Source organism: Myotis lucifugus, unplaced genomic scaffold (genome assembly GCF_000147115.1).
Source record: "Myotis lucifugus unplaced genomic scaffold, Myoluc2.0 scaffold_111, whole genome shotgun sequence".
Taxonomy (NCBI): Eukaryota; Metazoa; Chordata; class Mammalia; order Chiroptera; family Vespertilionidae; genus Myotis; species Myotis lucifugus.
Window position 1 is genome coordinate 3,092,972 of NW_005871159.1, and position 22,575 is coordinate 3,115,546.

At 42.6% G+C, this 22,575-nt stretch overlaps 1 protein-coding gene across 2 annotated transcripts in view; it reads left to right on the forward strand.

Annotated features, from left to right (window-relative positions):
• EFHC1 (EF-hand domain containing 1) overlaps nt 1-22,575 on the forward strand; it is a 63,486-nt gene that overhangs the window by 32,168 nt on the left and 8,743 nt on the right. Inside the window, exons 6-9 of one of the 2 annotated variants that reach the window (XM_006093232.3) lie at nt 29-249; nt 9,375-9,515; nt 13,033-13,246; nt 13,617-13,764. In XM_006093232.3, the coding sequence (XP_006093294.1) occupies nt 29-249; nt 9,375-9,515; nt 13,033-13,246; nt 13,617-13,764 (724 nt within the window). The remainder of the gene's footprint in view (nt 1-28; nt 250-9,374; nt 9,516-13,032; nt 13,247-13,616; nt 13,765-22,575) is intronic. The other variant, XM_023757686.1, reaches the window with a different exon arrangement.

Genomic DNA, 22,575 nt, shown 5'->3' on the forward strand with positions numbered 1-22,575 from the left:
TTCCTCTCTCCCTGCTCTCTTATGTTAGAGAACTTCCCTAAGTGTGTGCTGGAAATCTCTGATCAGGAGGTGTTGGAATGGTATACTGCCAAAGACTTCATCGTTGGGAAGCCACTCACTATCCTCGGGAGAACCTTCTTCATTTACGATTGTGATCCATTTACTCGACACTATTACAAGGAAAAGTTTGGAATCTCTGATTTACCATGTATTGATGTAAGCAAGAAGGAACAACCTCCTGTAAAACAGGTAATGGAACGCTAGTTCTGAGTGTAGTGAGATAATTAATATTTTGATGTAAAGTTTAAGAAAAAGGAAAAAAAAGACAGGTGAATGAATATCCAGTAAAAAAAAAAAAAAAAAAGCAAAAAAACAGACAAAAAAGAAACTGGACAAAGCATATAAAATAGAGCAGTTCACAAAAGAAGAAATATAAATGGCTAATGTACATATGAAAAGAGCCTCAACTTAATTGATGAAGAAATAGAATGTAAATAATGAGGTTTGGGATCTATTTGATTTTGAAAGACTCGCGATAGCTTATGTTTGCCCTGGCGTGAAGAAATATTTTCATGTACTGTTAAAGGAGGACCAATAAGAAAAACCTTTCTGCCCTGGCCAGAGTGGCTCAGCTGGTTGAACACTGTCCTATGCACCAAAGGATTGAGCCCCAAACCTGGGCATGTGTCCTGACTGGGAATCAAATCAATCACTGGTTTGATTCCCAGTCAGGACACATGCTAGGTTTTGGGTTCAATCCCCAGGAGGAGGGCATGCAGGAGGCATTGTGTTTCTCTTCACATGTTTTCTCCTCTCACCGATGTTTCTCTCGCATGTTTCTCTCTCATCGATGTTTCTGTCTCTCCCTCTCCCTTCCTCTCTCTGTAAAAATCAATAATAACATATTTAAAAATGATAGATAAGTAAGAAAAAGAAAACCTTTCTGAAGTCAGTTTGTCATCATTTTAATTTATTCAAAATAAAATGTTACTTATTTCTTGACCCAGAAAATCTGTGTGTGGTTTTAATTTCTCCTTTTATACCAAGTCTTGCATTACTTTTATAATATTTTTTTCATTTAGATTTTTTAAAAAGACATTTTTTCACATTCCAGATCCTGAGGGCATTTCATTGTTTCTTGTTTATTTATCAAACCCTTTCACTGAAAAACTGGTTGACAGCAAAGCAAAAACTGATTAACTGAAGATGTTGGAAGATGACTTTCTTTCATTGCAACATAGCTTTCCTTAGAATCACACTGAACTACAAAATTCAGTTCTGAGCACCACAGAAGTCCACTCTGACATGAGAGTAAGTTCATGGTGCTTTTAATGCACTGAAATAGTAAAATGGTAAACTTGAGTCTTCAGAGTGGCTCAGCCACATATTTTAGAGTTTCAAGTGAGAATTGCACATTTTAAAAATTATACATTATACAAAACATTCGAGAAGTGTCTGAAGTATTAAAGTAGAACAGTATCATGGACTGAAAGTGTGATTGTTTTTATACCTCTTTGGATTAGGAGTGAGTCATACAACCTCTTTGTCTGTTGCTCATGTATAAGGAAGGGTGATCAGACCTGTGACTCATTTCTGTTGCCACTGTGTGTGTAAAATAATGTCGCCGGGCTGTTTCTTTTCCGAGATCAGACGAGATCGGGCGTGTTCAGGGTGGTATGGCCGTAGACTGTTTCTTTTCAAAAGAGAGACAACAGGATGGAATTGAGTTGCTCCAGCCCGGGCCCTTACCTTCTCCCCATCTGCTGCCTATCTGTGTGCCCTGAGCCTCCATTATACTGAATAATGTGTGGTTCTGCAGGTGCTACATTCTGATTTACTCCCTTGGACTTTTACGATGCTCTTCACCTGCTTAAACCACTTTTCCATCATTTTTTCACACGACTCTTTCTTATTCTTCACAGCTCAGTATAGGCTTTCTCTCTTCCAAGAGATTATCTCTGAAGCTCCAGGCAGGGTTGGCCACCTCCTGTGTGTTCCTGGGGTGCTCTATACCTCTCCACGAGCACTCATCTATTACATTAAAATACCTGTTTATGCATTTTCTCAACTAGGCTGTAAATTCCTTGAGGGCAGGGACTATATTCTGTACATCTTTGTGCTCCTAGCAACTAACAGTGCCCAGCAAATCAGAGGTATGTATACTGTATGTCTCTTGAAGTAGGCTGAAGAAGACTGCCTGATTAGTATGTGTTTGCTATCCCAAAAGATCTCTTAAACAAGCCTCTTAGAACCAACATTTCATTAAAACAATGCAAAGAAGAATTTGGAGTTTGGTGTATGCTATGAGTTCTCAGGGGTAATAAAACTTCTGGAAGCAAGTGTAGGTGGTAATAATACAGTCATGCGTCATATTTGGGTCAACAATGGCCACATGTGCAACAGTGGTCCCATAAGATTATAATGGAGGTGACAAATTCCTATCACCAAGTGGCATTATAATGTCACAGCACATCACTCACGTGTTTGTGGTGACACTGGTATAATCGTGCCCTGCTAGTCATTTAAAATTACAGCTCATACAGTTATGTACGGTACATGATGCTAGGTAATGATATAAATGACTATGTCACTGGCTTATGATTTCAATGTACTAAACTTATTATTATTTTAGAGTGAACTTGTTCTACCTACTTAAATAAAGTTTGTTGTAAAACAGTGTTATGCCAGCAGCAGCCTGATACATTTTGTGTTTACTGCGTCTTGACTGCATCATTTTCTCTTGTGATTAATCTTGTGTAGTTTTGCTCATTGTGGTCCCTATGCATACAAATCCACTGCTAATGTTGCCAGTGACTGATCTGGATGCAAAATGAAAATGATTAAAGACTACAAAGGTAGACAATTAGTGATGGCTACATCTTTCCAGTCGGGCATGTCCCATTCCACCATAGCTACAATCTTGAAGAGCAAGAACAAAGGTAATGAGACTAACAAAAATTTGAGAAGGGCCTGTGTTAGATATGGAGAAACTTCTAATGACCCAGATGGAAGAGTAGACACAGCAGTATGTCCTCTCGGCACCACAAGGATCACAGCCACAGCGAAAGATTTGTTTTTGATGTTGAAAGAAAAGGCTGGTCCCAGCTCTGATGTGAATTTATCACTAGCTCTAGGTGGTTTAAATTATTCAAGTATTGTTATTCATTCCATAATGTGAGTGTTGATGTGAAGGCAGCTGGAGAATTTTTGGAAACTCTAGATAAGCTGATTGTGGAGCAAAATTATCTGCCAGAGCAAATATTCAATACGGATGAGACCTCCTTATTCTGGAAACAGATGCATGAATGGACTTCCTTCCACAGGAGGCCAAGTCAATGCCAGGTTCCGAGGCTTTTAAATACAAAATAACAGTCTTGCTTGGGGGCAATGTTGCTGGCTACAAATTGAAACCCTTGTGATCTGGCACAGTGAGAACCCCTGGGCGTTCAAGCATATCGATAAGCACACATTGCCAGTTTCCTACAGAGACATGGAAGTCATGGGTGACTCAACTCCTCCCAAGATGCCCTCCTGAATTGCTCTGCCAGTGAAATGGAGTACTGTTTAGAGAATAACATACCCTTCTAGATTTTGCTTATTGATAATGCTCCTGAACATCCTTCTTTTATTGGTAACCATCATCCCAGTATCCAAGTGCTGTGTCTCCCTCTAAAACCCCTTTTTGATGCAACCAATGGATCAAGGAGTTATAGCAGGTTTTAAGGCCTAGTACCTGAGGATCGTCTTGAACCAGGCTATTGCTGCAACTGAGGAAGACACTGATGTAATTCTGGAGGGATTACAACATTTTGACTACATCAAGAACCTTACTTGAACTTGGGGTGATGTCACCAAGGAGTATATGAATGGCATCTGGAAGAAGACAGGAGATTCACCCATGACTTCAAAGGCTTTATCAAGGATGAGGATGTTGCAAAAATGAAGACTATGGTTGAGATGGCAAATGACTTTAGCCTGAGTGTGGATGAGATGACATTGAGGAGCTCCGAGAGGTGGATCCTGAGAAATTAACTAATGAAGAATTGTTGGAACTGGAATGCATAGGTGAAGAGGCAAGAAAAAAAGAAACTGCAGGAGAAGAAAAAGACGAACCCCCAAGAAAATTCACAGTTAAGGTTTTAGCAGAAGCTTTTGCAGACCTCAACACTCCTTAGAAAGTTTGAAAAATGGACCCCCAACACCAAAAGGTTTGTATTATTAGGAATGTTCATGATGCATTATTGGTCTATAAGCAGATTTATGATGTAAAAAACAAACAACCCAAGCTAACCATCATGGGCATGTTTCTGAAAACAGTGACACCTCCTCAAGAAGAGCCTCAGGCCCTGACCGGTTTGGCTCAGCGCATAGAGCGTCGGCCTGCAGACTGAAGGGTCCCGGGTTTGATTCCAGTCAAGGGCATGTACCTGGGTTGCGAGCACATCCCCAGCAGGAGGCGTGCAGGAGGCAGCTGATCGATGTTTCTCTCTCATCGATGTTTCTAACTCTCTATCCCTCTCTCTTCCTCTCTGTAAAAAATAAATAAAATATATTTAAACAAAAAAAAAAAAAAGAAGAAGAAGAGCCTCAGGTGGGTCCTGCAGAAGGTGTTCCAGAAGAAGGCATTTGCTCTCAGAGGAGAGGGCAGCTCCATGTGTGTTCCTGCCCCTCAAGACCTTCCAGGGGACAAGATGTGGAGCGGAAGACAGTGATATTTAGGTCCAGACCCTGTGTAGGCCTCGGCTAATGTGTGTGGTTGTGTCTTAGTTTTTAACAAAGAAATGAAGTTCTGAAAAAATTTAAAAATAGAGAAAACTTATAAAATAAAGATATAAAGAAAAATATTGTTATACAGCTGGACAATGTTTGTGTTTTAAGTCAAGTTTTTTTATAGAAGAGTTGAAATTTTTTTAAAAATTCAAAAATTTTTAAAGTAAAAACATCACCGTGAGTTAAGATTAAATTATTGTTGAAGAAAAATATCTTCTTATAAATTTAGTATCGCCTAAGGGTACAGTGTTTGGAAAGTGTACAGTCATGTGCAGGCCTTCACATTCACTCCTCACTCACTGACTCAGCCAGAGCAACTTCCAGTCCTGCAAGCTCCGTTCTTGGTAAGTGTTGCGTACAGGTGAACCATTTTTTATATTTATAGCATGTTTTTACTAGGCCTTATCTATGTTTAAATACAGAAATACCACTGTTACACTTGCCTGTAGTATTCAGTATAGTCACATGCTGTGCAGGTCTGTAGCCAGGAGGACTAGGGTATGCCATATAGCTTAGGTGTGAAGTTGGCTATACCACCTAGATTTGTGTGAGTGTGCCCTATGATGTTCACACGATGCTGAAATCACCTGACGACGCCTTTCTCGGAACATATTTCTGTCATTGTGATACATGACTGTACCTCTTGCTATCAGTTTTTTTTTTTTTTCTGATAGAACTCTACCATTGAATGTGCCTCACCCTCAAATTTTTGGCAGCATTTGATGGAGTATATATGAAAAAATACCATGGGAACAGATCTAGATTCTGATCAAGCCAACTGTTCCACCACTTTAGTTTACAGATAAGTGTAGTGTAAGATAGCGGTCCTGGGGACTTTCCCAAGGTCATATTGCAAAGTGCAAGGGCGAGCTTTACCTAAGCAGGGGGTGGGATGGGAGGGATTGTAACAGTGGTGCACCTTTTGGAGCCCTTTGATCCACCTTTTGAGTTGATAAGAGCTTTTGAGTCCTAGAATACTTCTCCATTCCACTCTCATTACCATAATACTTTTTTTTCTCTTAACCTGTCCTCCAAAGAAAGTAAAGGATGGGGAGACTTGGATAGAGAGAAGTGAAGAACTACGTAGATGTTTGTTTTGCCTATCAGTCACTCTGTATACTAAAACTAACTACCTCCATATATATGGCACATTAATTATAGTGTTTGGTCAGTTTATTTTCAGTAAATTCTCTATATTACAAATAAATTCTCTGCCTATTAATAAAAGTCTGTGTTGGAAATGAGTAAGAGAGCTCCTCTTACCAAACTGCAAATACATTTAGCTCTCCTTAGTCTTGACCCTTCAGTCATTTAAACCCTGAACAACATAGTTGTAAAGCAAGGATGGGACACAGTAGCAGGGTCTAGAGGGGTAAAGCTGGAGCCAAGCTAATGGTCAGGGGCAGAAGTGGATATGAAAGGAATATATTCAGTTTGAGAATCACAACACTCATAGGTCAGGCTGATCTGCTAGATTGGGAGTAAGTAAACATGGGTCCAATGGCCAGATGTGTTCCCTCTCAAGCTGGCTCCATATGGAGACATGCTGGTGAGGCAGAGGAGGAAACCAAGGACTGGGAGAGCTAATCTGCTATGGAGATGTCCCCTAAAGGCAGTACGTGAGGGGATATGGGACTCTCATGCTCATCGCTCATCGCTCATGGTATACTTGCTTTGTTTAGAAAGCCTGGGCAGAAACTCTGGTGGGTGGGTCATAAGAGGAGGGGTAACTAGGAGTGAGAATGTCCACAGTCAGAGGAGTGGCTCATCTAGATTTAAACAGGACCCAGGCAGTAACTTGGAGTATGAGAAGCCCCGTGCCAGGACTCCAGGTATATGGGCTGATATTTAGGGAAGGTCTTCATTCCAAGCAGAGCAAATGAGGTGCAATTCAGGAAAGGCAGGTAGAATCCTGTCGAACACAAAAGGAATTTGAGAGGAAGGCACTCAGAGGCTTACAGGTATCTCCCTATTTCAAAATCTCTCAACCTCCACCCCCATCCCCCAACCAGGCTGCTGTCATTGTGTGTTATTGCAGATGCAAAGCAAGTTTAGATCCCACCACTGCATTTCTGCCTGGCCTCCAGAGTAATGTAAAACTTACTAGTATTTGGCATCTCACACAGGTCCCTCTGTCCATGAAAGCTTGTACATTCATTGAGCAGTGGTGTTGCACTTAGAGTAAATTAGGTCATTGCGCACCCACCGGATCCTCTGTCATATTCCAGCCATGATGATCACATCACTGCAACCCTGGCAAGTGGAGTGCAGGGTCAGTGTTCTGATCACTACACCTTGAATGAGCATGGCAGAGTTACTGGGTTTTGAGGGAGTACCCTAATACAGATGGACCAGGGATCTTATAGACTAATTTGTTAAAGTGCCTGGACATAATTTATAAAAAGATTTGGGGAAGGTATCTACTAGTACAAGTGAAAAGCAAGGTGCAAGCTGAGTTTGCTAAGAGAGCATAGCAAGGAATCAGAGAAAAAGAACTCTGATGCTTTCTAGCTAATATTGATTAGAGAGTGGAAAACACCCTAAAAACTACTTAGGCTTTGAGACAAGCAAATCCTAGCATCCTAGGGCAGTGATGGTGAACCTATGACATGCGTGTCAGAGGTGACACGCGAACTCATTTTTTTGGTTGATTTTTCTTTGTTAAATGGCATTTAAATATATAAAATATCAAAAATATAAATCTTTGTTTTACTATGGTTGCAAATATCAAAAAATTTCTATATGTGACACGGCACCAGAGTTAAGTTAGGGTTTTTCAAAATGCTGACACGCCGAGCTCAAAAGGTTCGCCATCACTATCCTAGAGTGATGCTTTCAGCTCTTCATAGAACCTGAATGAGAAATACAAGCTCATCCTATATACTTCTACACTACTCACCAATGAAATTTATTTTGAGTTTGCTCCTTCACTAGGAAAGGAGAGTTCTCAGTAAGTATGGCTGTCATCCCTCTTCTGTGAGGCAAAACTCAAGTAATGAAAATATTAGAAATATGGAAGTAAAGAGGGAAAATGAACCAAGTTGATACCGTTATAATTAACTGGTTATTAATAGTAGGAAAGGAGCAAAGGGGGAAGCCAGAGATGATAAGCTTGGCCATTTGGGAAGCTTAACCAGGAAGCTGCCATTTCACACTCTCTCTCGAGAAACACTGGTCCATTCCCTGCAGAACACTGGGAGAAGGGAGAAGGGGTCCAACAAAGGGGAGATAGATGCATGCGCAGAGAAGTTGGGATGACTAGGGAAGGGTCCTGTCAGTCACACCTGGGAACAGAATAGGTGTGGCTAATGCAAGCTCACGAAAATGTGGGGATGCATCATCCCTTAAAGGAGTTTGCCCTCATGTTGCTTTTGTGACTCTTGGCTCATGGGGCACTCTCGCTCCTGCTTCCTTGCTTTCGCCCTTGTTTCCTCCATAGTCATGTGGCCCGGGAAACCCTGCATGCAGTGGACTGATGGACTGTGGCAGGAAACACAAATTAAGCTATCCTGATGCTGTATTGGACTGTGCCAACATAGAATGGAAACTCTGGACACTGACTCTGATTTTAGCCCTGCTAAAGCCAAAGCGACACTTCTATGGCAGGACTGAGGGAGAGGGGGCCTTGGAAACTCAGGGATGTAATTCCACAAAAATAAAAATCACTCATTCTACCATATGAATCTCAGAAAATTCTCTTTTTTTTTTTTTTGAGATATCTCAAGAATTCCACTTCCATGAGCAACAGGTGGGGACAAGGACCACCCCCCCCCCCCGACTTCTACCACTAACAAAATCATGCTAGGATGGTCACAAGGGCCAGGATTGGGCCTGGGAGTAGGGCCAGGTAAGGGGTCAGTGAACATCAGCAGTAGTTGCACTATAGCTCTGAGAGTTACTTTGTAGTATCAGCAGTCACTTCCATGAGGAATGATCAAGGTACAAAATCTATAAATAGCCCTGGTCGGTGTTGCTCAGTGGTTAGAGTATTGGCCTGCACATCAAAGGGTCATGGGTTCGATTCCCAGTCAAGGGCATGTACCTGGTTTGTGGGTTTGCTCCCTGCCCTGGGTTAGGGCATGGGCAGGAAGCAACTGGTTATATGTCTCTCTCTCATCAATGTTTCTCTCTCTCTTCCCCTCTTGCCTCCTTCCTCAGTTCCTCCCTCCCTTCCACTCTCTCTGAGAAGCAATGGAAAACATATCCTCAGGTGAGGATTAACAAAAAAAAAATCTATAATAATAAAAGCATAATATGCTCATTAGACCAGACAGACGCCCTTCCAGACAACCTTCCGGACAAAGCCAGGGCTCTGAGTGAAGCCTGCGCCTGCCAGCAGCTGGAGGGAAGCCCGGGTCCCGGGTGCCAGAGGGAAGCTGGTGCCGGCAGCCGGGGGAAGGAAGGCCTACTCTTGCACGGATTTCGTGCATCGGGCCTCTAGTCTATAATAAGAGGAATGGAATATGCAGTGTGTTATTTTTTCTGACTACATTTTAAATATTGAAATACCTTTTAAATGTTTTCTAGATTTTTCAAAGAAACTTAGTTACTTTGTAGTTTTTAATACAAATAGCATCTGCTTCTTGCTTCCTGTATTTCTTCAGGAATTACCTCCCTATAATGGTTTTGGACCAGTCGACGATTCTGCTCAGAATTGTTTTGTTCTCATTCCAAAAGCTCCGAAAAAAGATGTTATTAAAATGCTGATGAATGAGAACAAGGTGCTTCGTTTTTTGGCTTCACTGGTGAGGATAATTTTTATATACTAAGATTCTGTTCTGTCTCAGTATCGTGCCTTGACGTATGTTGGATGCTGTTAAGTATGGTGTCCCTGAACCAAGATGTAGCTCAAGGCCAATCTCCCACAAAAATATTTTCTTAGTTCATTAATCTTCCCCTCTGCCCCTCAAATTTTGACAGACCTTTTTGCATTTTTAATTAAGTAGTTATGAAAGCCTGATTTATATTCAATTTATTTATGTGTCTGTGTGCCTTTGCAGTGTACTCTGATTTCCTTGAGGGTAGGGACCATGTCTTACTAATTTTTAGCATTACTTGTCATATCTAGCTTGTTATATTTTATAGTCACTAAATATAATAAAGGGACTCATTTATTGATATCAGTTAACTAGATGTTGCCTTTGAGAGGTCATATGGCTAGTGGTTGAGAACATAGGTCTGGAAACAGACATAAATTCTGAATATTCCACTCAGACAATTCCCTGAATTCCCTGAGGCAAATTACTGATAGGAATTCAAAGGATAATGTCTTTTAAAAATGAAAAAAATGTAGAAAAAAGAATATAAACATTTTATTTAGAACTATCCACATAAATATTAGAAATTAAAGTAAGTTACTTCTGGGAATAGGAATTGGGAGTGGAAAGGGGTAGGCCAGGTGATTTTTCAAATTACAGGCAGATTTGGAGATACTGTTAACTAGTGAGACAATTTAGTACTATAAAGATATTTGCCCCAAATTGATTTATGGTTTCAAAGCAATTACAGTCAAAAATCCCAAAGGGTTTTTAATTTTTGCAGATTGACAAACTGATTCTATTATTTATGTGGAGATGTAAAGCACTTCCAAGAATGGCCAAGACATTCTTGGAGAAAAAGATTGGTGGATTTGCTTAACAAAATATAACATATATTAAAAAGTCATGTAAAGTAATTAAGACAATAGAGTATTTGTGCAAAAATAGATAATTAAGCCAATGGAATAGATTAGCAGCGGTCACCAACCGGTGGTCCACGGACTACTGGTGGTCTGTGAGGTCCGAAAGGTTGGCGACCGCTGGATTAGAGAGTTCAGAAACTGACCTGCACACATTTAGATACATGACTAAGGGCACTGCTGAGGGATTAGGAAAGGAAGGCCTTTTCAATAAATTATATCAGAACAATTAGATATCTATTTGGAAAAAAAGAAAATATGACTCATCTCAGACCAAATATAGGAATTGATTCTGGGTGAATTTAAGATTTAAATGTGAAAGGCAAAACAATAAAATTTCTTAATAATAATAAAATTTTAACCTTGTAGTAGGGAAAGATTTCTGTAGTGGTACACAAAAAGCCAAAATTGTTTCAAAAACTGATAAATTTGACTACATTAAAATGGACATTGATGTTCCTCAAAAAACACCAATAAGAAAGTAAAAAAAGGAAAAGACAGTGGGAGAAGATTTTATTGCAGAAATCAACTAAGAACTCATATCCAGAATATCTAAAGAACAATCTAAAATCATTTTTAAAAATAAGCAAGAAACTTGAGCGGGCATTTTACAGTAGAGGATATCCAGAAGGCCAATAAGTGTACGAAAAGGTGCTCAGCCTTTTTAGTGATCAGGAAGCTACAAATTATAACCGCAAAGAATTGCTCTCACCTACCAGGGTGGTTAATATGTTGGTGACAATATGGAACAATAGGAAATATACTATCAGTGACACGCTCACTTAGGAAAATAGTTTGGCCTAATCAAACATGCCAGGTTGTGCCAAAATAGTACATATATGTGCACTAGGAGATAAGAATGTCCCTAATGATTGCTAAAAACAAACCTGGATGTCCATTTATAGGAAACTGACTGGATAAATAAAATGGCATGTTTATACAATGATTTGAATTCTGATGTTCAGCAATGAAAATTAATGAACTACAGTTACAAATAACAAGGATAAGTCACATAAACATAACTTTAAATGTAAGAATTCAGTCACAAAATAATACATATTATATAATTTTCTTTATATTAAGATTTAAAAAAAACAGGCAAAACAGAACTGTTTAGGGATGCCTACTTTGTGGTAAAACTAAAGAAAACCGTAAACTTAAGATAGTGGCTTCTTGGGTGGGGGAAGGATAGGGTATTGATTGGGAGGGTGCTTTCTAGGTTCTGTCAATGTTGTTTCTTGACCTGGATGGTGGTTACCTGGGTGTTCACTTTATGAAAATTTTTTGAACTGTACATTTGGGGGGGCGGTATGGTCATTTCCTCTGTGTGTTAGAGTTCAAAGTAAAAAAAATCATTTAAAAGAATACCAGTAGGACTAATATTAATAAAGAATTAGTGTGTACCTTCCTATGGGTAAAGGAAAAAAGAAGTGATATTCTGGTTGTGGTAATTTTCAAAGGGTTTTCCCTGGCCTGGTAAAAATAGAGGGTATAGCCATTCAGCTCATCACAAACACTCTGAAGCAGCGGTCACCAACCTTTCAGACCTAACGGACCACCAGTGGTCTTTGGAGCCCCGGTTGGCGACCGCTGCTCTGAAGGATGAGTCCCCCACCCCCTTGCTATGGCCTTGCCTGTGGCCCTGCTCAGAACTTTATATTTTATTCTAAGTGTGATGGGAAGTCTCTGGAAGTTTGAGAATAGAGGAGTGATATGGTTTGATTTTTATTAACTATATTGTGGATGTGTTATTGTTGTTGTTTTTAATTTTATAGGGGTATCCAATCAAAAACATTTGGAAACCATTAGATTAGGGAATGCGGAAATTATCTTACTAAGAGGAAACCCAGTGTCTTTCTGTGGCAAATGAGAATTGATTACACAAGTCCCTGGTCTAAATGAGAAGATGGGTGCGAAAGGTGTGATATGGGAAGATTTTAGTCAGGAATAAGCATGTCTGTATTTCAGCTTGTTCCACCTGGAATTTGTGGCTTAAAGGTTATGTGATCACTCTCAGCAAGTTGATTTGGGAGAAGTCTTGTCTACATGATAGTTTCTCAGAATCACTTTTAACTCTACGATTCCTCCCTTCTTAAATTTTCTTTTAAAATTATGTATGTAAATGGATTTGTTCAAAGAACTAAACTCTGCACAGGCATCATAGTGCCCACGAAGTTGAACCTAATGTCAGCCAGGAGGTTTCACACTGGCAGCCTATGGGCAGAATGTGGCGACCTACGTGCTTTGTTGGTCTGCATAGTGCTTGAGAGAGTTTAGGTCAGTTTTTTCAAGCCAGGGCTTTATACAGTACTCCAGATTGCTATCTTCTCATGCAAAATTGGAGGATCTAGCAGCATTGGGCCTACATTCCCACGAGGCAACTATCAACTGCAGTTGAGTTGGGGCAGCCTTTAGATGAGCCATGTCCTTTCCCAGCCACCAGAGTCCCTCCCATACTGTTCATTTATATTATACTTTATGTAATAGATTTACATAATAAACCTAATCCCTGTAGGTATTTTATTTGGGGGCATCTAGATAATTCATGTACCTTCATAATATATTATTTTTTTTCACTTTTCTAGGAATCCCCCTACCCAGAAGACAAAGGCCGCCGATTTGTCTTCTCTTATTTTCTAGCCACTGACATGATCAGTATCTTTGAGCCTCCTGTTCGCAATTCTGGTATCATTGGGGGCAAGTACCTTGGCAGAACAAAAGTTGCCAAACCACACTCTCCGCCGGGAAACCCCATCTACTATAGCCCTAGTGACTTCTTCATTGGCGCCGTGATTGATGGTAGGTCTAAACCCAGGTTAGGCTTTCTGACTAGCCAAGTGAATTAAATTGAAGTAACCCTTGTAAGAGACAAGTAGGCTGCATTCCAGCAGAGACAAAGCTAATACCCTTACATATGTGGTCCAATGTCTTAATCTCCTTCCTTCCCAATTAAACTGTGAATTGGTTGCATTTGGGGGAGGGGGGTATAAATATAGATCCTGAGCTTCCTAACACTGAACAAATGACTGCATATAAGTTTCGAGAGCTTTGAAAGTTCACTATGCATGCATATGCATGTCCGTGAATTTGTCATTGGAGGGTCAGTATTTACTCCTGATTGCATGATAAAAGCATAACCAAGGTGAGTGTATCTCTGCCTTCTCCCCAGTGTTTGGCCACCGGTTCATCATCCTGGACACAGACGACTATGTCTTGAAATATATGGAAAGTAACGCTGCCCAGTATTCACCAGAGGCACTCTTGTCGATTCAGAAACACATTCAAAAGCGAGAAGCTCCGGCACCAAAGTTGGAAAAGTATGTTTGATTGTCTAGGGAGCATTTTGGCTCTGGCACATGTGAGATATTCAGGAAATAGTTCCTGATAAATTGAATGGGTAATCCCATTTTAGATTTTCACCAAGTAGGAGTTATTAGTCATACATAGGTTTGCTGGGTCCAATATAATAAGTAGTAACTTAGAACATTTCCAACTTTATCTATTTAGCAAATAACTATAGAATGCCTCATATGGGTCGAAACTATCACTAGGCCCTTGGGCTTTTTTAGAGTAGTAAACAGAAAAGAAGTTGTTCCTTCATGGAGTTGGCATCTAAGCAGTGGGAGATAGTCAGTAAACAGCACAAGTAAATGATACAGTATATTAGGTGATGCGTGCTATGGAAAAGTGGGGCAAAATTAGGGTGATAAGGGTTTCTGAAGGGGGGTGGTGGATTGCAATGGATCGGGCAAGGTCACACCTTGGGAAGGTCATTTGAAGGTAAAGGAGTTAGCCATATGGATATCTGGAGGAAGAGCGTTCCGGAAAGGGAATGGTGAGTGCTAAGGCCCTAGGTAGCAGCATGCCTAGACTATGCAAGAAACACTGGCAAGAAGTAGGCCAGTGAAAGTGGCTGGAATGAAACAAGTGAGAGGAGCGGAGTGGAAGGTGGAGTTAGAAAATTAACAAGTCCTGGATCATGTAGGACCTACTAGGTCTTTGGAAAGATGCTGGCTTTTCTCTGAGTGAAATGGAGAACCATTGTGGGGTTTTGAATAGAAGAAGTGGCAAGATTTGACATATGTCTTAAAGAGCTTTTGTGTTCTGAATAGGTTAGGAGAGACATTAGTTAGGAGGATATTACCATAATCCAGGCAAGTGATGATGGTGCGTGGACCAGGGTAGATCAGTGAAGGCGGGAGAAATGGTCTGATTTTGGATATATTTTGAAGGTAGATTACATAGGGGATATGAGAGAGAGAGTAGTTAAGATGACTGCAAAGTTTTGGACCTGAACAACTGGAAGGAAGGAGTTGCCATCATCTGAGATGGGGAAGATGTTCATTTGGGGTAGAAGAGGGTTTTGGGGGCAGGGGAGGATTTCAGTTTTGGATATACTAGGTTTACGATAGCTATGAGATATCCAAATAAAGTATCAAATAGGCTGTGGGATGTATAAATCTGGAGTTCAGGCAAGAGTTCAAGACTGGAGATGTAAATGTGGAAGTGTTGGCATATAGATAATATTTTAAGCCACAGGACTAAGTGAAATCTCTCTAAGGGAGTCAGTGTAGATAAAGAAAAGAAGAGCTCCTAGGACTGATCCCTGAGGTCCTCCAACACTCAGAATTGAGAAGAGGAAACTGGGTATGACAACTGGTGAGGCAGGAAGAAAACCAAGTGGGTGTGGTATTCTGGAAACCAAATAAGGAAAGTAGACTCTTTCCTTTGCACAGCAGTGTGGGACTACAAAAACAACCGTGCAAACAATCTTAATAAGCAGTGGGAAATTTACTACTGTCCTGTGACCTTTAAAAATTATTGTATAAACACGAAAAATCTGATGGTTATAAATATAGGGAAATGAAAAAATAGTAAAACTACTTTTTATTTAGTACACTATAATCTAAAATATTGGCAACACTGAGAATTAAAGTGTTCCATTTCTTTGTAAAAAACTTATCAAGAGTAGTTTGAGCAGCGCTTGCCTTTTTCTCATCGTATAACTTATGATACAGGCAAACATCTTTTCTATGCTTTGGCAAATTGTCACATTCCTTTTGAAGTTTGGATCAGCTTCCAACATTTCATTATTTTTGCTTTCAATGTTGTGAAGTATCTCCTAGAGTTTCTTTACTGACAGTGAAATATCTCTGAAAGTTATTTTAATGTGCAGCTTTTTGCTAGTATCTGGGATATGTCATCCTTTTCATTGCAATTACTTTCCTTGCTTATGTCAGTATTTTGGCCTTCACTGAGTTCCTCGGGCTGCACAGCAAGAGTCACTTGAATGGAGGCAGTGTGAGCAGCCCCAGTGAGCTGTTTCCTCTATAACTCCATTATACTTCACTAGAGGCCCGATGCACAGATTTGTGCACTGGTGGGGATCAGTGGACCTCCATGCTGCCATAGCCCGGCCTTACCCGCCACCTTGTCAGGTTCCAGCCTGCTGTCTGCATTGATCCCACACAGCACGAAGTAGTGTGTGAAGCAGCAGGAGGCTGGGGAAGGGCCTGAGCCCGGGCTGGGCCCTGCGCTGCTCCCGCTCATCCCGGCCCCACTGCACCTGCTGCAGCTGCCTAGTGCGCACGGGGGAAGTGTCCATGGGAGAGACTCATGCAGCAGCTGCATAGCCCTCAGCCCCGAGTCTGGCGCCCGTCTGTCAGCTGAGCAGCACTTCTGCTGTGGGAGCTCACTGACCACCAGGGGGCAGCTCCTGCATTGAGTGTCTGCCCCCTGGTGGTCAGTGCGCATCATAGCTACCGGCCAGTCATCCGATAGCTTAGGCTTTTATATATATACTAGAGGCCTGGTGCACAAAAATTTGTGCACTCGGCGGGGAGAGGGGGTCTCTCAGCCCGGCCTGTGCCCTCTCGCAGTCTGGGACCCCTCGGGAGATAATGACCTGCTGGCTTAGGCCTGCTTCCGGGTGGCAGAGGGCAGGCCCAATCCCTAGGTGCAGCCCCTGGTTGGGCTCAGAGCAGGGCCGATTGGGGAGTTGGGACACTGCCCCCTGTCATGCACAGAGCAGGGCGGATCGGGAGGTTGCGATGCCACCCCTAGTCACGCTCAGGGTAGAGCCGATTGGGGGGTTGGGGCACCGCCCCCTGTCACACGCAAGGCAGGGTTGATAGGGAGGTTGCGGCGCCACCCCCTGTCATGCACAGAGCAGGGCCGATCAGGGGGTTGGGGCGCTGCCCCCTATCACGCACAGAGCAGGGCCCATCAGGGGGTTGGGGAGCTCCCCCCTGTCACGCACAGAGCAGGGCCCATCAGGAGGTTGAGGAGCTCCCCCCTGTCACTCACAGAGCAGGGCTGATAGGGGAGTTGGGGCACCGCCCCCTGTCACACACAGAGCAGGGCGGATCAGGGGGTTGGAGCGCCGCCACTGTCACACTCAGGGCAGGGCCGATGGGAGGGGGGGTTGGGGCGCCGCACCCTGTCACACATAGAGCCTCAGGGCAATCAGGGGGTTGGGGAGCTCTCCCCTGTCATGAACAGAGCAGGGTGGATAGGGAGGTTGTGGCCCCGCCCCCTGTCACACACAGAGCCGCAGGGCGATCAGGGGGTTTGGTCGCTGCCCCCTGTCATGCTGATCCCGGTGCCGGGAGGCCTCGCTGCTCCGCTGATCCCGGTGCTGGGAGGCATATTACCCTTTTACTATATAGGATAGAAGCCTGGTGCACGGGTGGGGGCCGACTGGTTTGCCCTGAAGGGTGTCCTGGATCAGGGTGGGGGTCCCCCCTGGGGTGCCTGGCCAGCCTGGGTGAGGGGCTGAGGGCCGTTTTCAGGCTGGCGGGTGACTGAAGCTCCCAACCGCTCCTTTTTTTCTTTTTTTTTTATTCTGGGCCAGCTTTAGCTCTGAGGCTCGGCTCCAGCTATGAGACCTCCGCTGCTGAAAGCAGGTTTCTGGCCTTTGTTTACCTTCTGTACTTGAAACAATGTTGCGGTCCTGCTGGCTGAAGCCCGGGGTTTTGTTTAGCTTCTATATTTGTTACAATGTTGCTTCGAGTGCAGCTGAGAGGCCGGCAAGGCAGGCGGGGAAGCTTGGCTTCCTCCGTCACTGAAGCAAGCAAGCCTCCCTGTTCGCATCAGCTGCCTGGCTGCCGGCCGCCATCTTGGTTGGCAGTTAATTTGCATATCTCAGTGATTAGCCAATGGGAAGGGTAGCGGCCGTATGGCTAATTACCATGTTTCTCTTTTATTAGATAGGATATTCTAGAGGCCCAATGCATGAAATTTGTGCAAGGGGCTTGGCCCTTGCAGCTTCGGAAGCTTGCCTTGGACCTTGCAGCCCCAGCTTTGTCTGGAAGGTCATCTGGCTGTCTGGTCTAATTAGCATATTATGCTTTTATTATTATAGACTAGAGGCCTGGTGCATGAAATTTGTGAACAGAGGGGGTGTGTGTCCCTCAGCCTGGCCTGCATCCTCTCACAATATGGGAACCCTAGGGTAGGGTCCCTAGGCCTGGCCATCGATCAGGGCCTATCGGGGCTTTCCTTGCCCTGGCTGCCAGCAGCTGGCTTCACCCCCACTGCTGCCACTGCTTGCCATCTGTGTGGCACTGCCCCCCCCCCCACCACCGCCGGTCGCCTCCCTCTGCAGGCGACAGGCGTGGGGTGCGATCGCTTTGCTGGCCTGGGCTTCCCTCTGTGGGGCGATTGATGGCAGGGCTCCTCGATCGATGGCTCCGTAGAGGGAGGCTCTGCCAACCTGCCGCAGTGCCACCAGCGGGTAGCCTGGGCCTCCCTCTTTGGGGCAGTTGTGGAGCACCCCCTCCCCCTGATCGATCGCCCCGCTGGACAGTGGCCTAGGCCTCCCTCTGCGGGACGATCGTGGGGTGATGGTGGGGCCCCCAACCAATCACATTGCACCTGCCTTAGCTGGCCTGTGCCAGTGTGTGTCATAGCGTGGTTATCCGGAAGGTCATCTGACGGTCGTTCTGCTGTTCGGTTGTTCGGTTGATTTGCATATTATGCTTTTATTATTATCCTATATAATAAAAGGCTAATATGCAAATTGACCAAACAGCAGAACAACTGGTTGCTATGATATGTACTGACCACCAGGGGTCAGATGCTCAATGTAGAAGCTGCCCCGCGGCTGGTGAGCACAACAGCTGTGGCGGGAGCCTCTCTCGCCTCAGCAGCAGCGCTAAGGATGTCCGACTAAAGCCATCAGTCAGACATCCCCCGAGGGCTCCCGTACTGTGAGAGGGCACAGGCCAGGTTGAGGGACTCCCTCTGCCCCCTCCCCCAGTGCATGAATTTCGTGCACTGGGCCTCTAGTAGATAATAATATAAGTACATAATACTTCTAGCATTATCATGTTTTATTTCTTTGCTGCATTTTCGTCTTTGTTGGTCAATTCTCTGTTTTGTAAAACGTCATGTGGGTTTATCACTGAGAGACAAGGAGGCAACTTAGCTGCACAATTGCTAAGTGTGAACTGAAAAACAGGTGCCCAGCGACCAATCAGAGAGGCTCTGAAAGAAGTGATGTGATGGCCACTGATCGTGATATGCACCTGTTATTTCTGTAGTGATTTAGTAGGCTGACAACCCGACAGTGAGTTTGCACTTGTTGCAGTTACTCACAGCTAATAAACTGTGGTGACTGAAATTTGAACCATGTTGTTGAGAGGCTGGGCTATTTAAACAGTGGCAACTGAAATTTGTACACGTTGGAACTATGCAAAGTGAAACTCACCTGTATATGAAGAAAGACAGAATAATTTATTTTGTCCATTGGGGAATGTAGCAATGTAGGGGACATCCAGGACTTTTATAAAAAGTTTCAGTTGAATGGGAGGGTGGGAAAACCTGATTGGAGTGGATTTAAGAGGGAAGGGGGAAGAGAGGAATTCGAGAATGGAAGGATAGACAAATATTTTGAGGAAGCTTGATGCAAAAGACAACAGAAATGGAGTAGTAGCTGGTGGAAGAAGAGTTAAGAGAAGAGTTCTGTTTTTAAAATAGCATGTTTGTATGTGAATGGGAATGATTCTGTGGAAAGGGAAAAACATAGACAACTGTGTATGAGAGAGGGGGGATTTGTGGAGTATGTGAGAGAGGGTGGGGCTCAGTACACAGGTGGAGGAACTGGTTTTAAAGAGCAGCACTAGCCATCTCTGGCAGTTCTCAAACTTTTTGGTCTCAGGACACCATTATACTCTTAAAAATTATTCAGAACCTGAAAGGGTTTTTGCTTATGTGGTTTATATCTATTAAATATACCATGTTAGAAATTATATCTGACATTTAAATATTTATTAATGTTTTAAAAACAATAATAAACTCATTTCATTTTAATGTAAATAACACGATTTTCTGAAAAATGACTATATTCTCCCAAACAAAAAAATTCAGTGAAAAGAGTAGCACTGTTTTATAAATTATTTTGCAAGGGTCTTTAATATCTGACTTTTTAAATAGAAGACAGCTCTATTTTCATCTGCTTCTGTGATGAGCCTACTGCAATGTCGTTGATCACGTAACCTTTGGAAAATTCCATTGTGCATTTTTGAGAAAATGTGTAAAAAAGCAAATAATGTTTTAGTATTATTATGAAAATAGTTTTGACCTCACAGACCCCCCCCCCCCCAAGGGTCTCAGGAACCTCCAGATGTTCTGGGATTGCTCTTTGAAACCTTGATCTGTGGTAACAGGAAGGCGGAGTGTATGGGTACAGATGCTGGTAGGTGGGTAGATATGGTTGAGGGGTTTTGCTGGTTGCATTCTCAATGTAGTGATAGAGTAAGAAGAATGAGGTTGGGGAGACATTGGAGGTTTCAGGAGAGAGGAAGGTTGTGAAATGCTCTAATCTATTGACTAAATAAATATAAAAAGTAAATATATCACATTTTAAAAATCTATACTAAGAAAGAAAACACAACAGTTATAATTGTAATTCACCAACAGTTAAAAACCACATGCTAAATTCAGAAATGTAAAAATGTGGGAAAAAAATGTCTCAGGACTGATGAAATATGGCAGCTCCTGGGAAAGTGGGAGGTGAGTGGACTGGGGAAGCATGGTTTGGTGGTGGCAGCATTAAGGGCAGAGTTGAGGTTCATGGTTGCACATTTAATTCAACTACTTCTCAGAATTCTTTTCTGTAATTTTTTCATGTCTATGCAAGTACCAACGACACTGGTAAGCTTCCTCTCTTTGGCGTACTACCAGTAGGATTTTAAATTTTTTTTCCTCTGGGTTAGTAATGATAAAAAAAGATGGTGCTGAGGCACTTGAAATGAGATACCAATACAGATAAAGAGAACTCAAGTTCTGGGTTAGGTCTATTGCTATCCTTATTCTGATCCTCACCTTCTCTCCTCCCCTGCTCCTGTGATGACTCAGAGAGAGAGAGAGAGAGAGAGAGAGAGAGAGAGAGAGAGAGAGAGAGAGAGAGAGAGAGAGAGAGAGAGAAATGCTTGGAATCCAGGTGTCAGGCCTTCCATGCCTTCCAGCCATTCTGTCTTTGGCTTCTAACTCCTGCCATCTGGTAAAGAATCCATCCACTAGCTGGAAGGAAACACAAATCCTTTATTTGACTCATCATTGCTAAGAGTAATGAAAGGGGGATCCCCAGTACTTGCCAGGCCTAAGTCTTTTTATATCAAGTGCCAATTACAGGATGGTGAAATTGGGAGTTAGCCATTTTCTCTTTCTGAGCCAGAAAATTAAAATAGTGTCCTAGCTGGTTTTACTCTGTGCTTAGAGCAGCCGTGGGCAAACTACGGCCCGTGGGCCGGATCCGGCCCGTTTGAAATGAATAAAACTAAAAAAAAAAAGACCGTACCCTTTTATGTAATGATGTTTACTTTGAATTTATATTAGTTCACACAAACACTCCATCCATGCTTTTGTTCCGGCCCTCCGGTCCAGTTTAAGAACCCATTGTGGCCCTCGAGTCAAAAAGTTTGCCCACCCCTGGCTTAGAGCATGGTCTGTGGACTGAAGAGTGGGGGTTTCAATTCCCTTCAAGGGCACTTAACTATTGCTGGCTCTATCCCTGCCCCAGTTGGGACACCTTCGAGAGGCAACCAATCCATGTGTCTCTCTCACATGGATGTTTCTCTCTCTCTGCTCTCCCCCTCCCTTCCACTCTCTCAAAATCAATGGAAAAAAATATCCCCAGGTGAGAATTAAAACAACAAAAAATAATGCATAGGTAATTATTGACTTCATCTGAAGTTCTTTTTGGGTTTTGGGTCCTCATTGCAATATACTGAACTCAGATTTGCAGATAACCCATCTATGGGGAATCTACATGTATGAATAGCATGAAAAGACACATGTTCATATATATTATTCTTGTTCTGTTAGCATGCCCATTTGTGCTCTTCAGCTTCAAGAGGGCCTTCCCACCCCTGCTCAAGGATCCTTTCAAAACCCTCTTTTTCACTTCCAGCCATCTTTCCCATATAGACATTTCCAAATATTCTCATTTCTTTAAGCCCCAAGATCTTCCATATTCACTTTGCAGTTGGTCTCAATATGAGAACAAATGATCCAAAGTGAGCTACTTCAATTTTCCACTCTTCAGATTAGAATGTTTTTGTATGATCACTCATTTTCTCTTAAGCTTGTTGTCAAAGGTAAGTAGCCCCCACTTCTCCAAATTGAATTCTTCTATTTTATGTTTGTAACCACCTCCTTTCTGACTGCTCCTTATAACTCTTCATAAATTTTTTCTTGAACGTTATTGTTTCCAAATCTAATCGTCTCGTCATTTATTCATTAACTCAACAGCTATTTGAGCTTGCACCATTTGCCAGACCTTAATAAATGCTTAGGCAAATATAGAAGGTAGCTCATAATCTAGGACAGGAGTTGGCAAACTTTTGTAAAGAAGCAGGTGGTACATAATTTAAGTTTTGTGGACCATACCAGCTCTGTTGTAACTATTCAATTCTGCTCTTGTAGGGTGAAAGCAGCGTATACAAATATAAATGAGTGGGTATGGCTGTATTATAATTAAACTTTATTTCAGAAAACAGGCAGCAGGCTGGCTTTGATCTGTGGACTATGGTTTGCCAACTCTCTGGACTAGTGTTTAGCCTTTTTCATCTACATTTATGTTACTCTTTACCACTTCCTTTTTGAAATCCTCTCTTGAGTTCTAA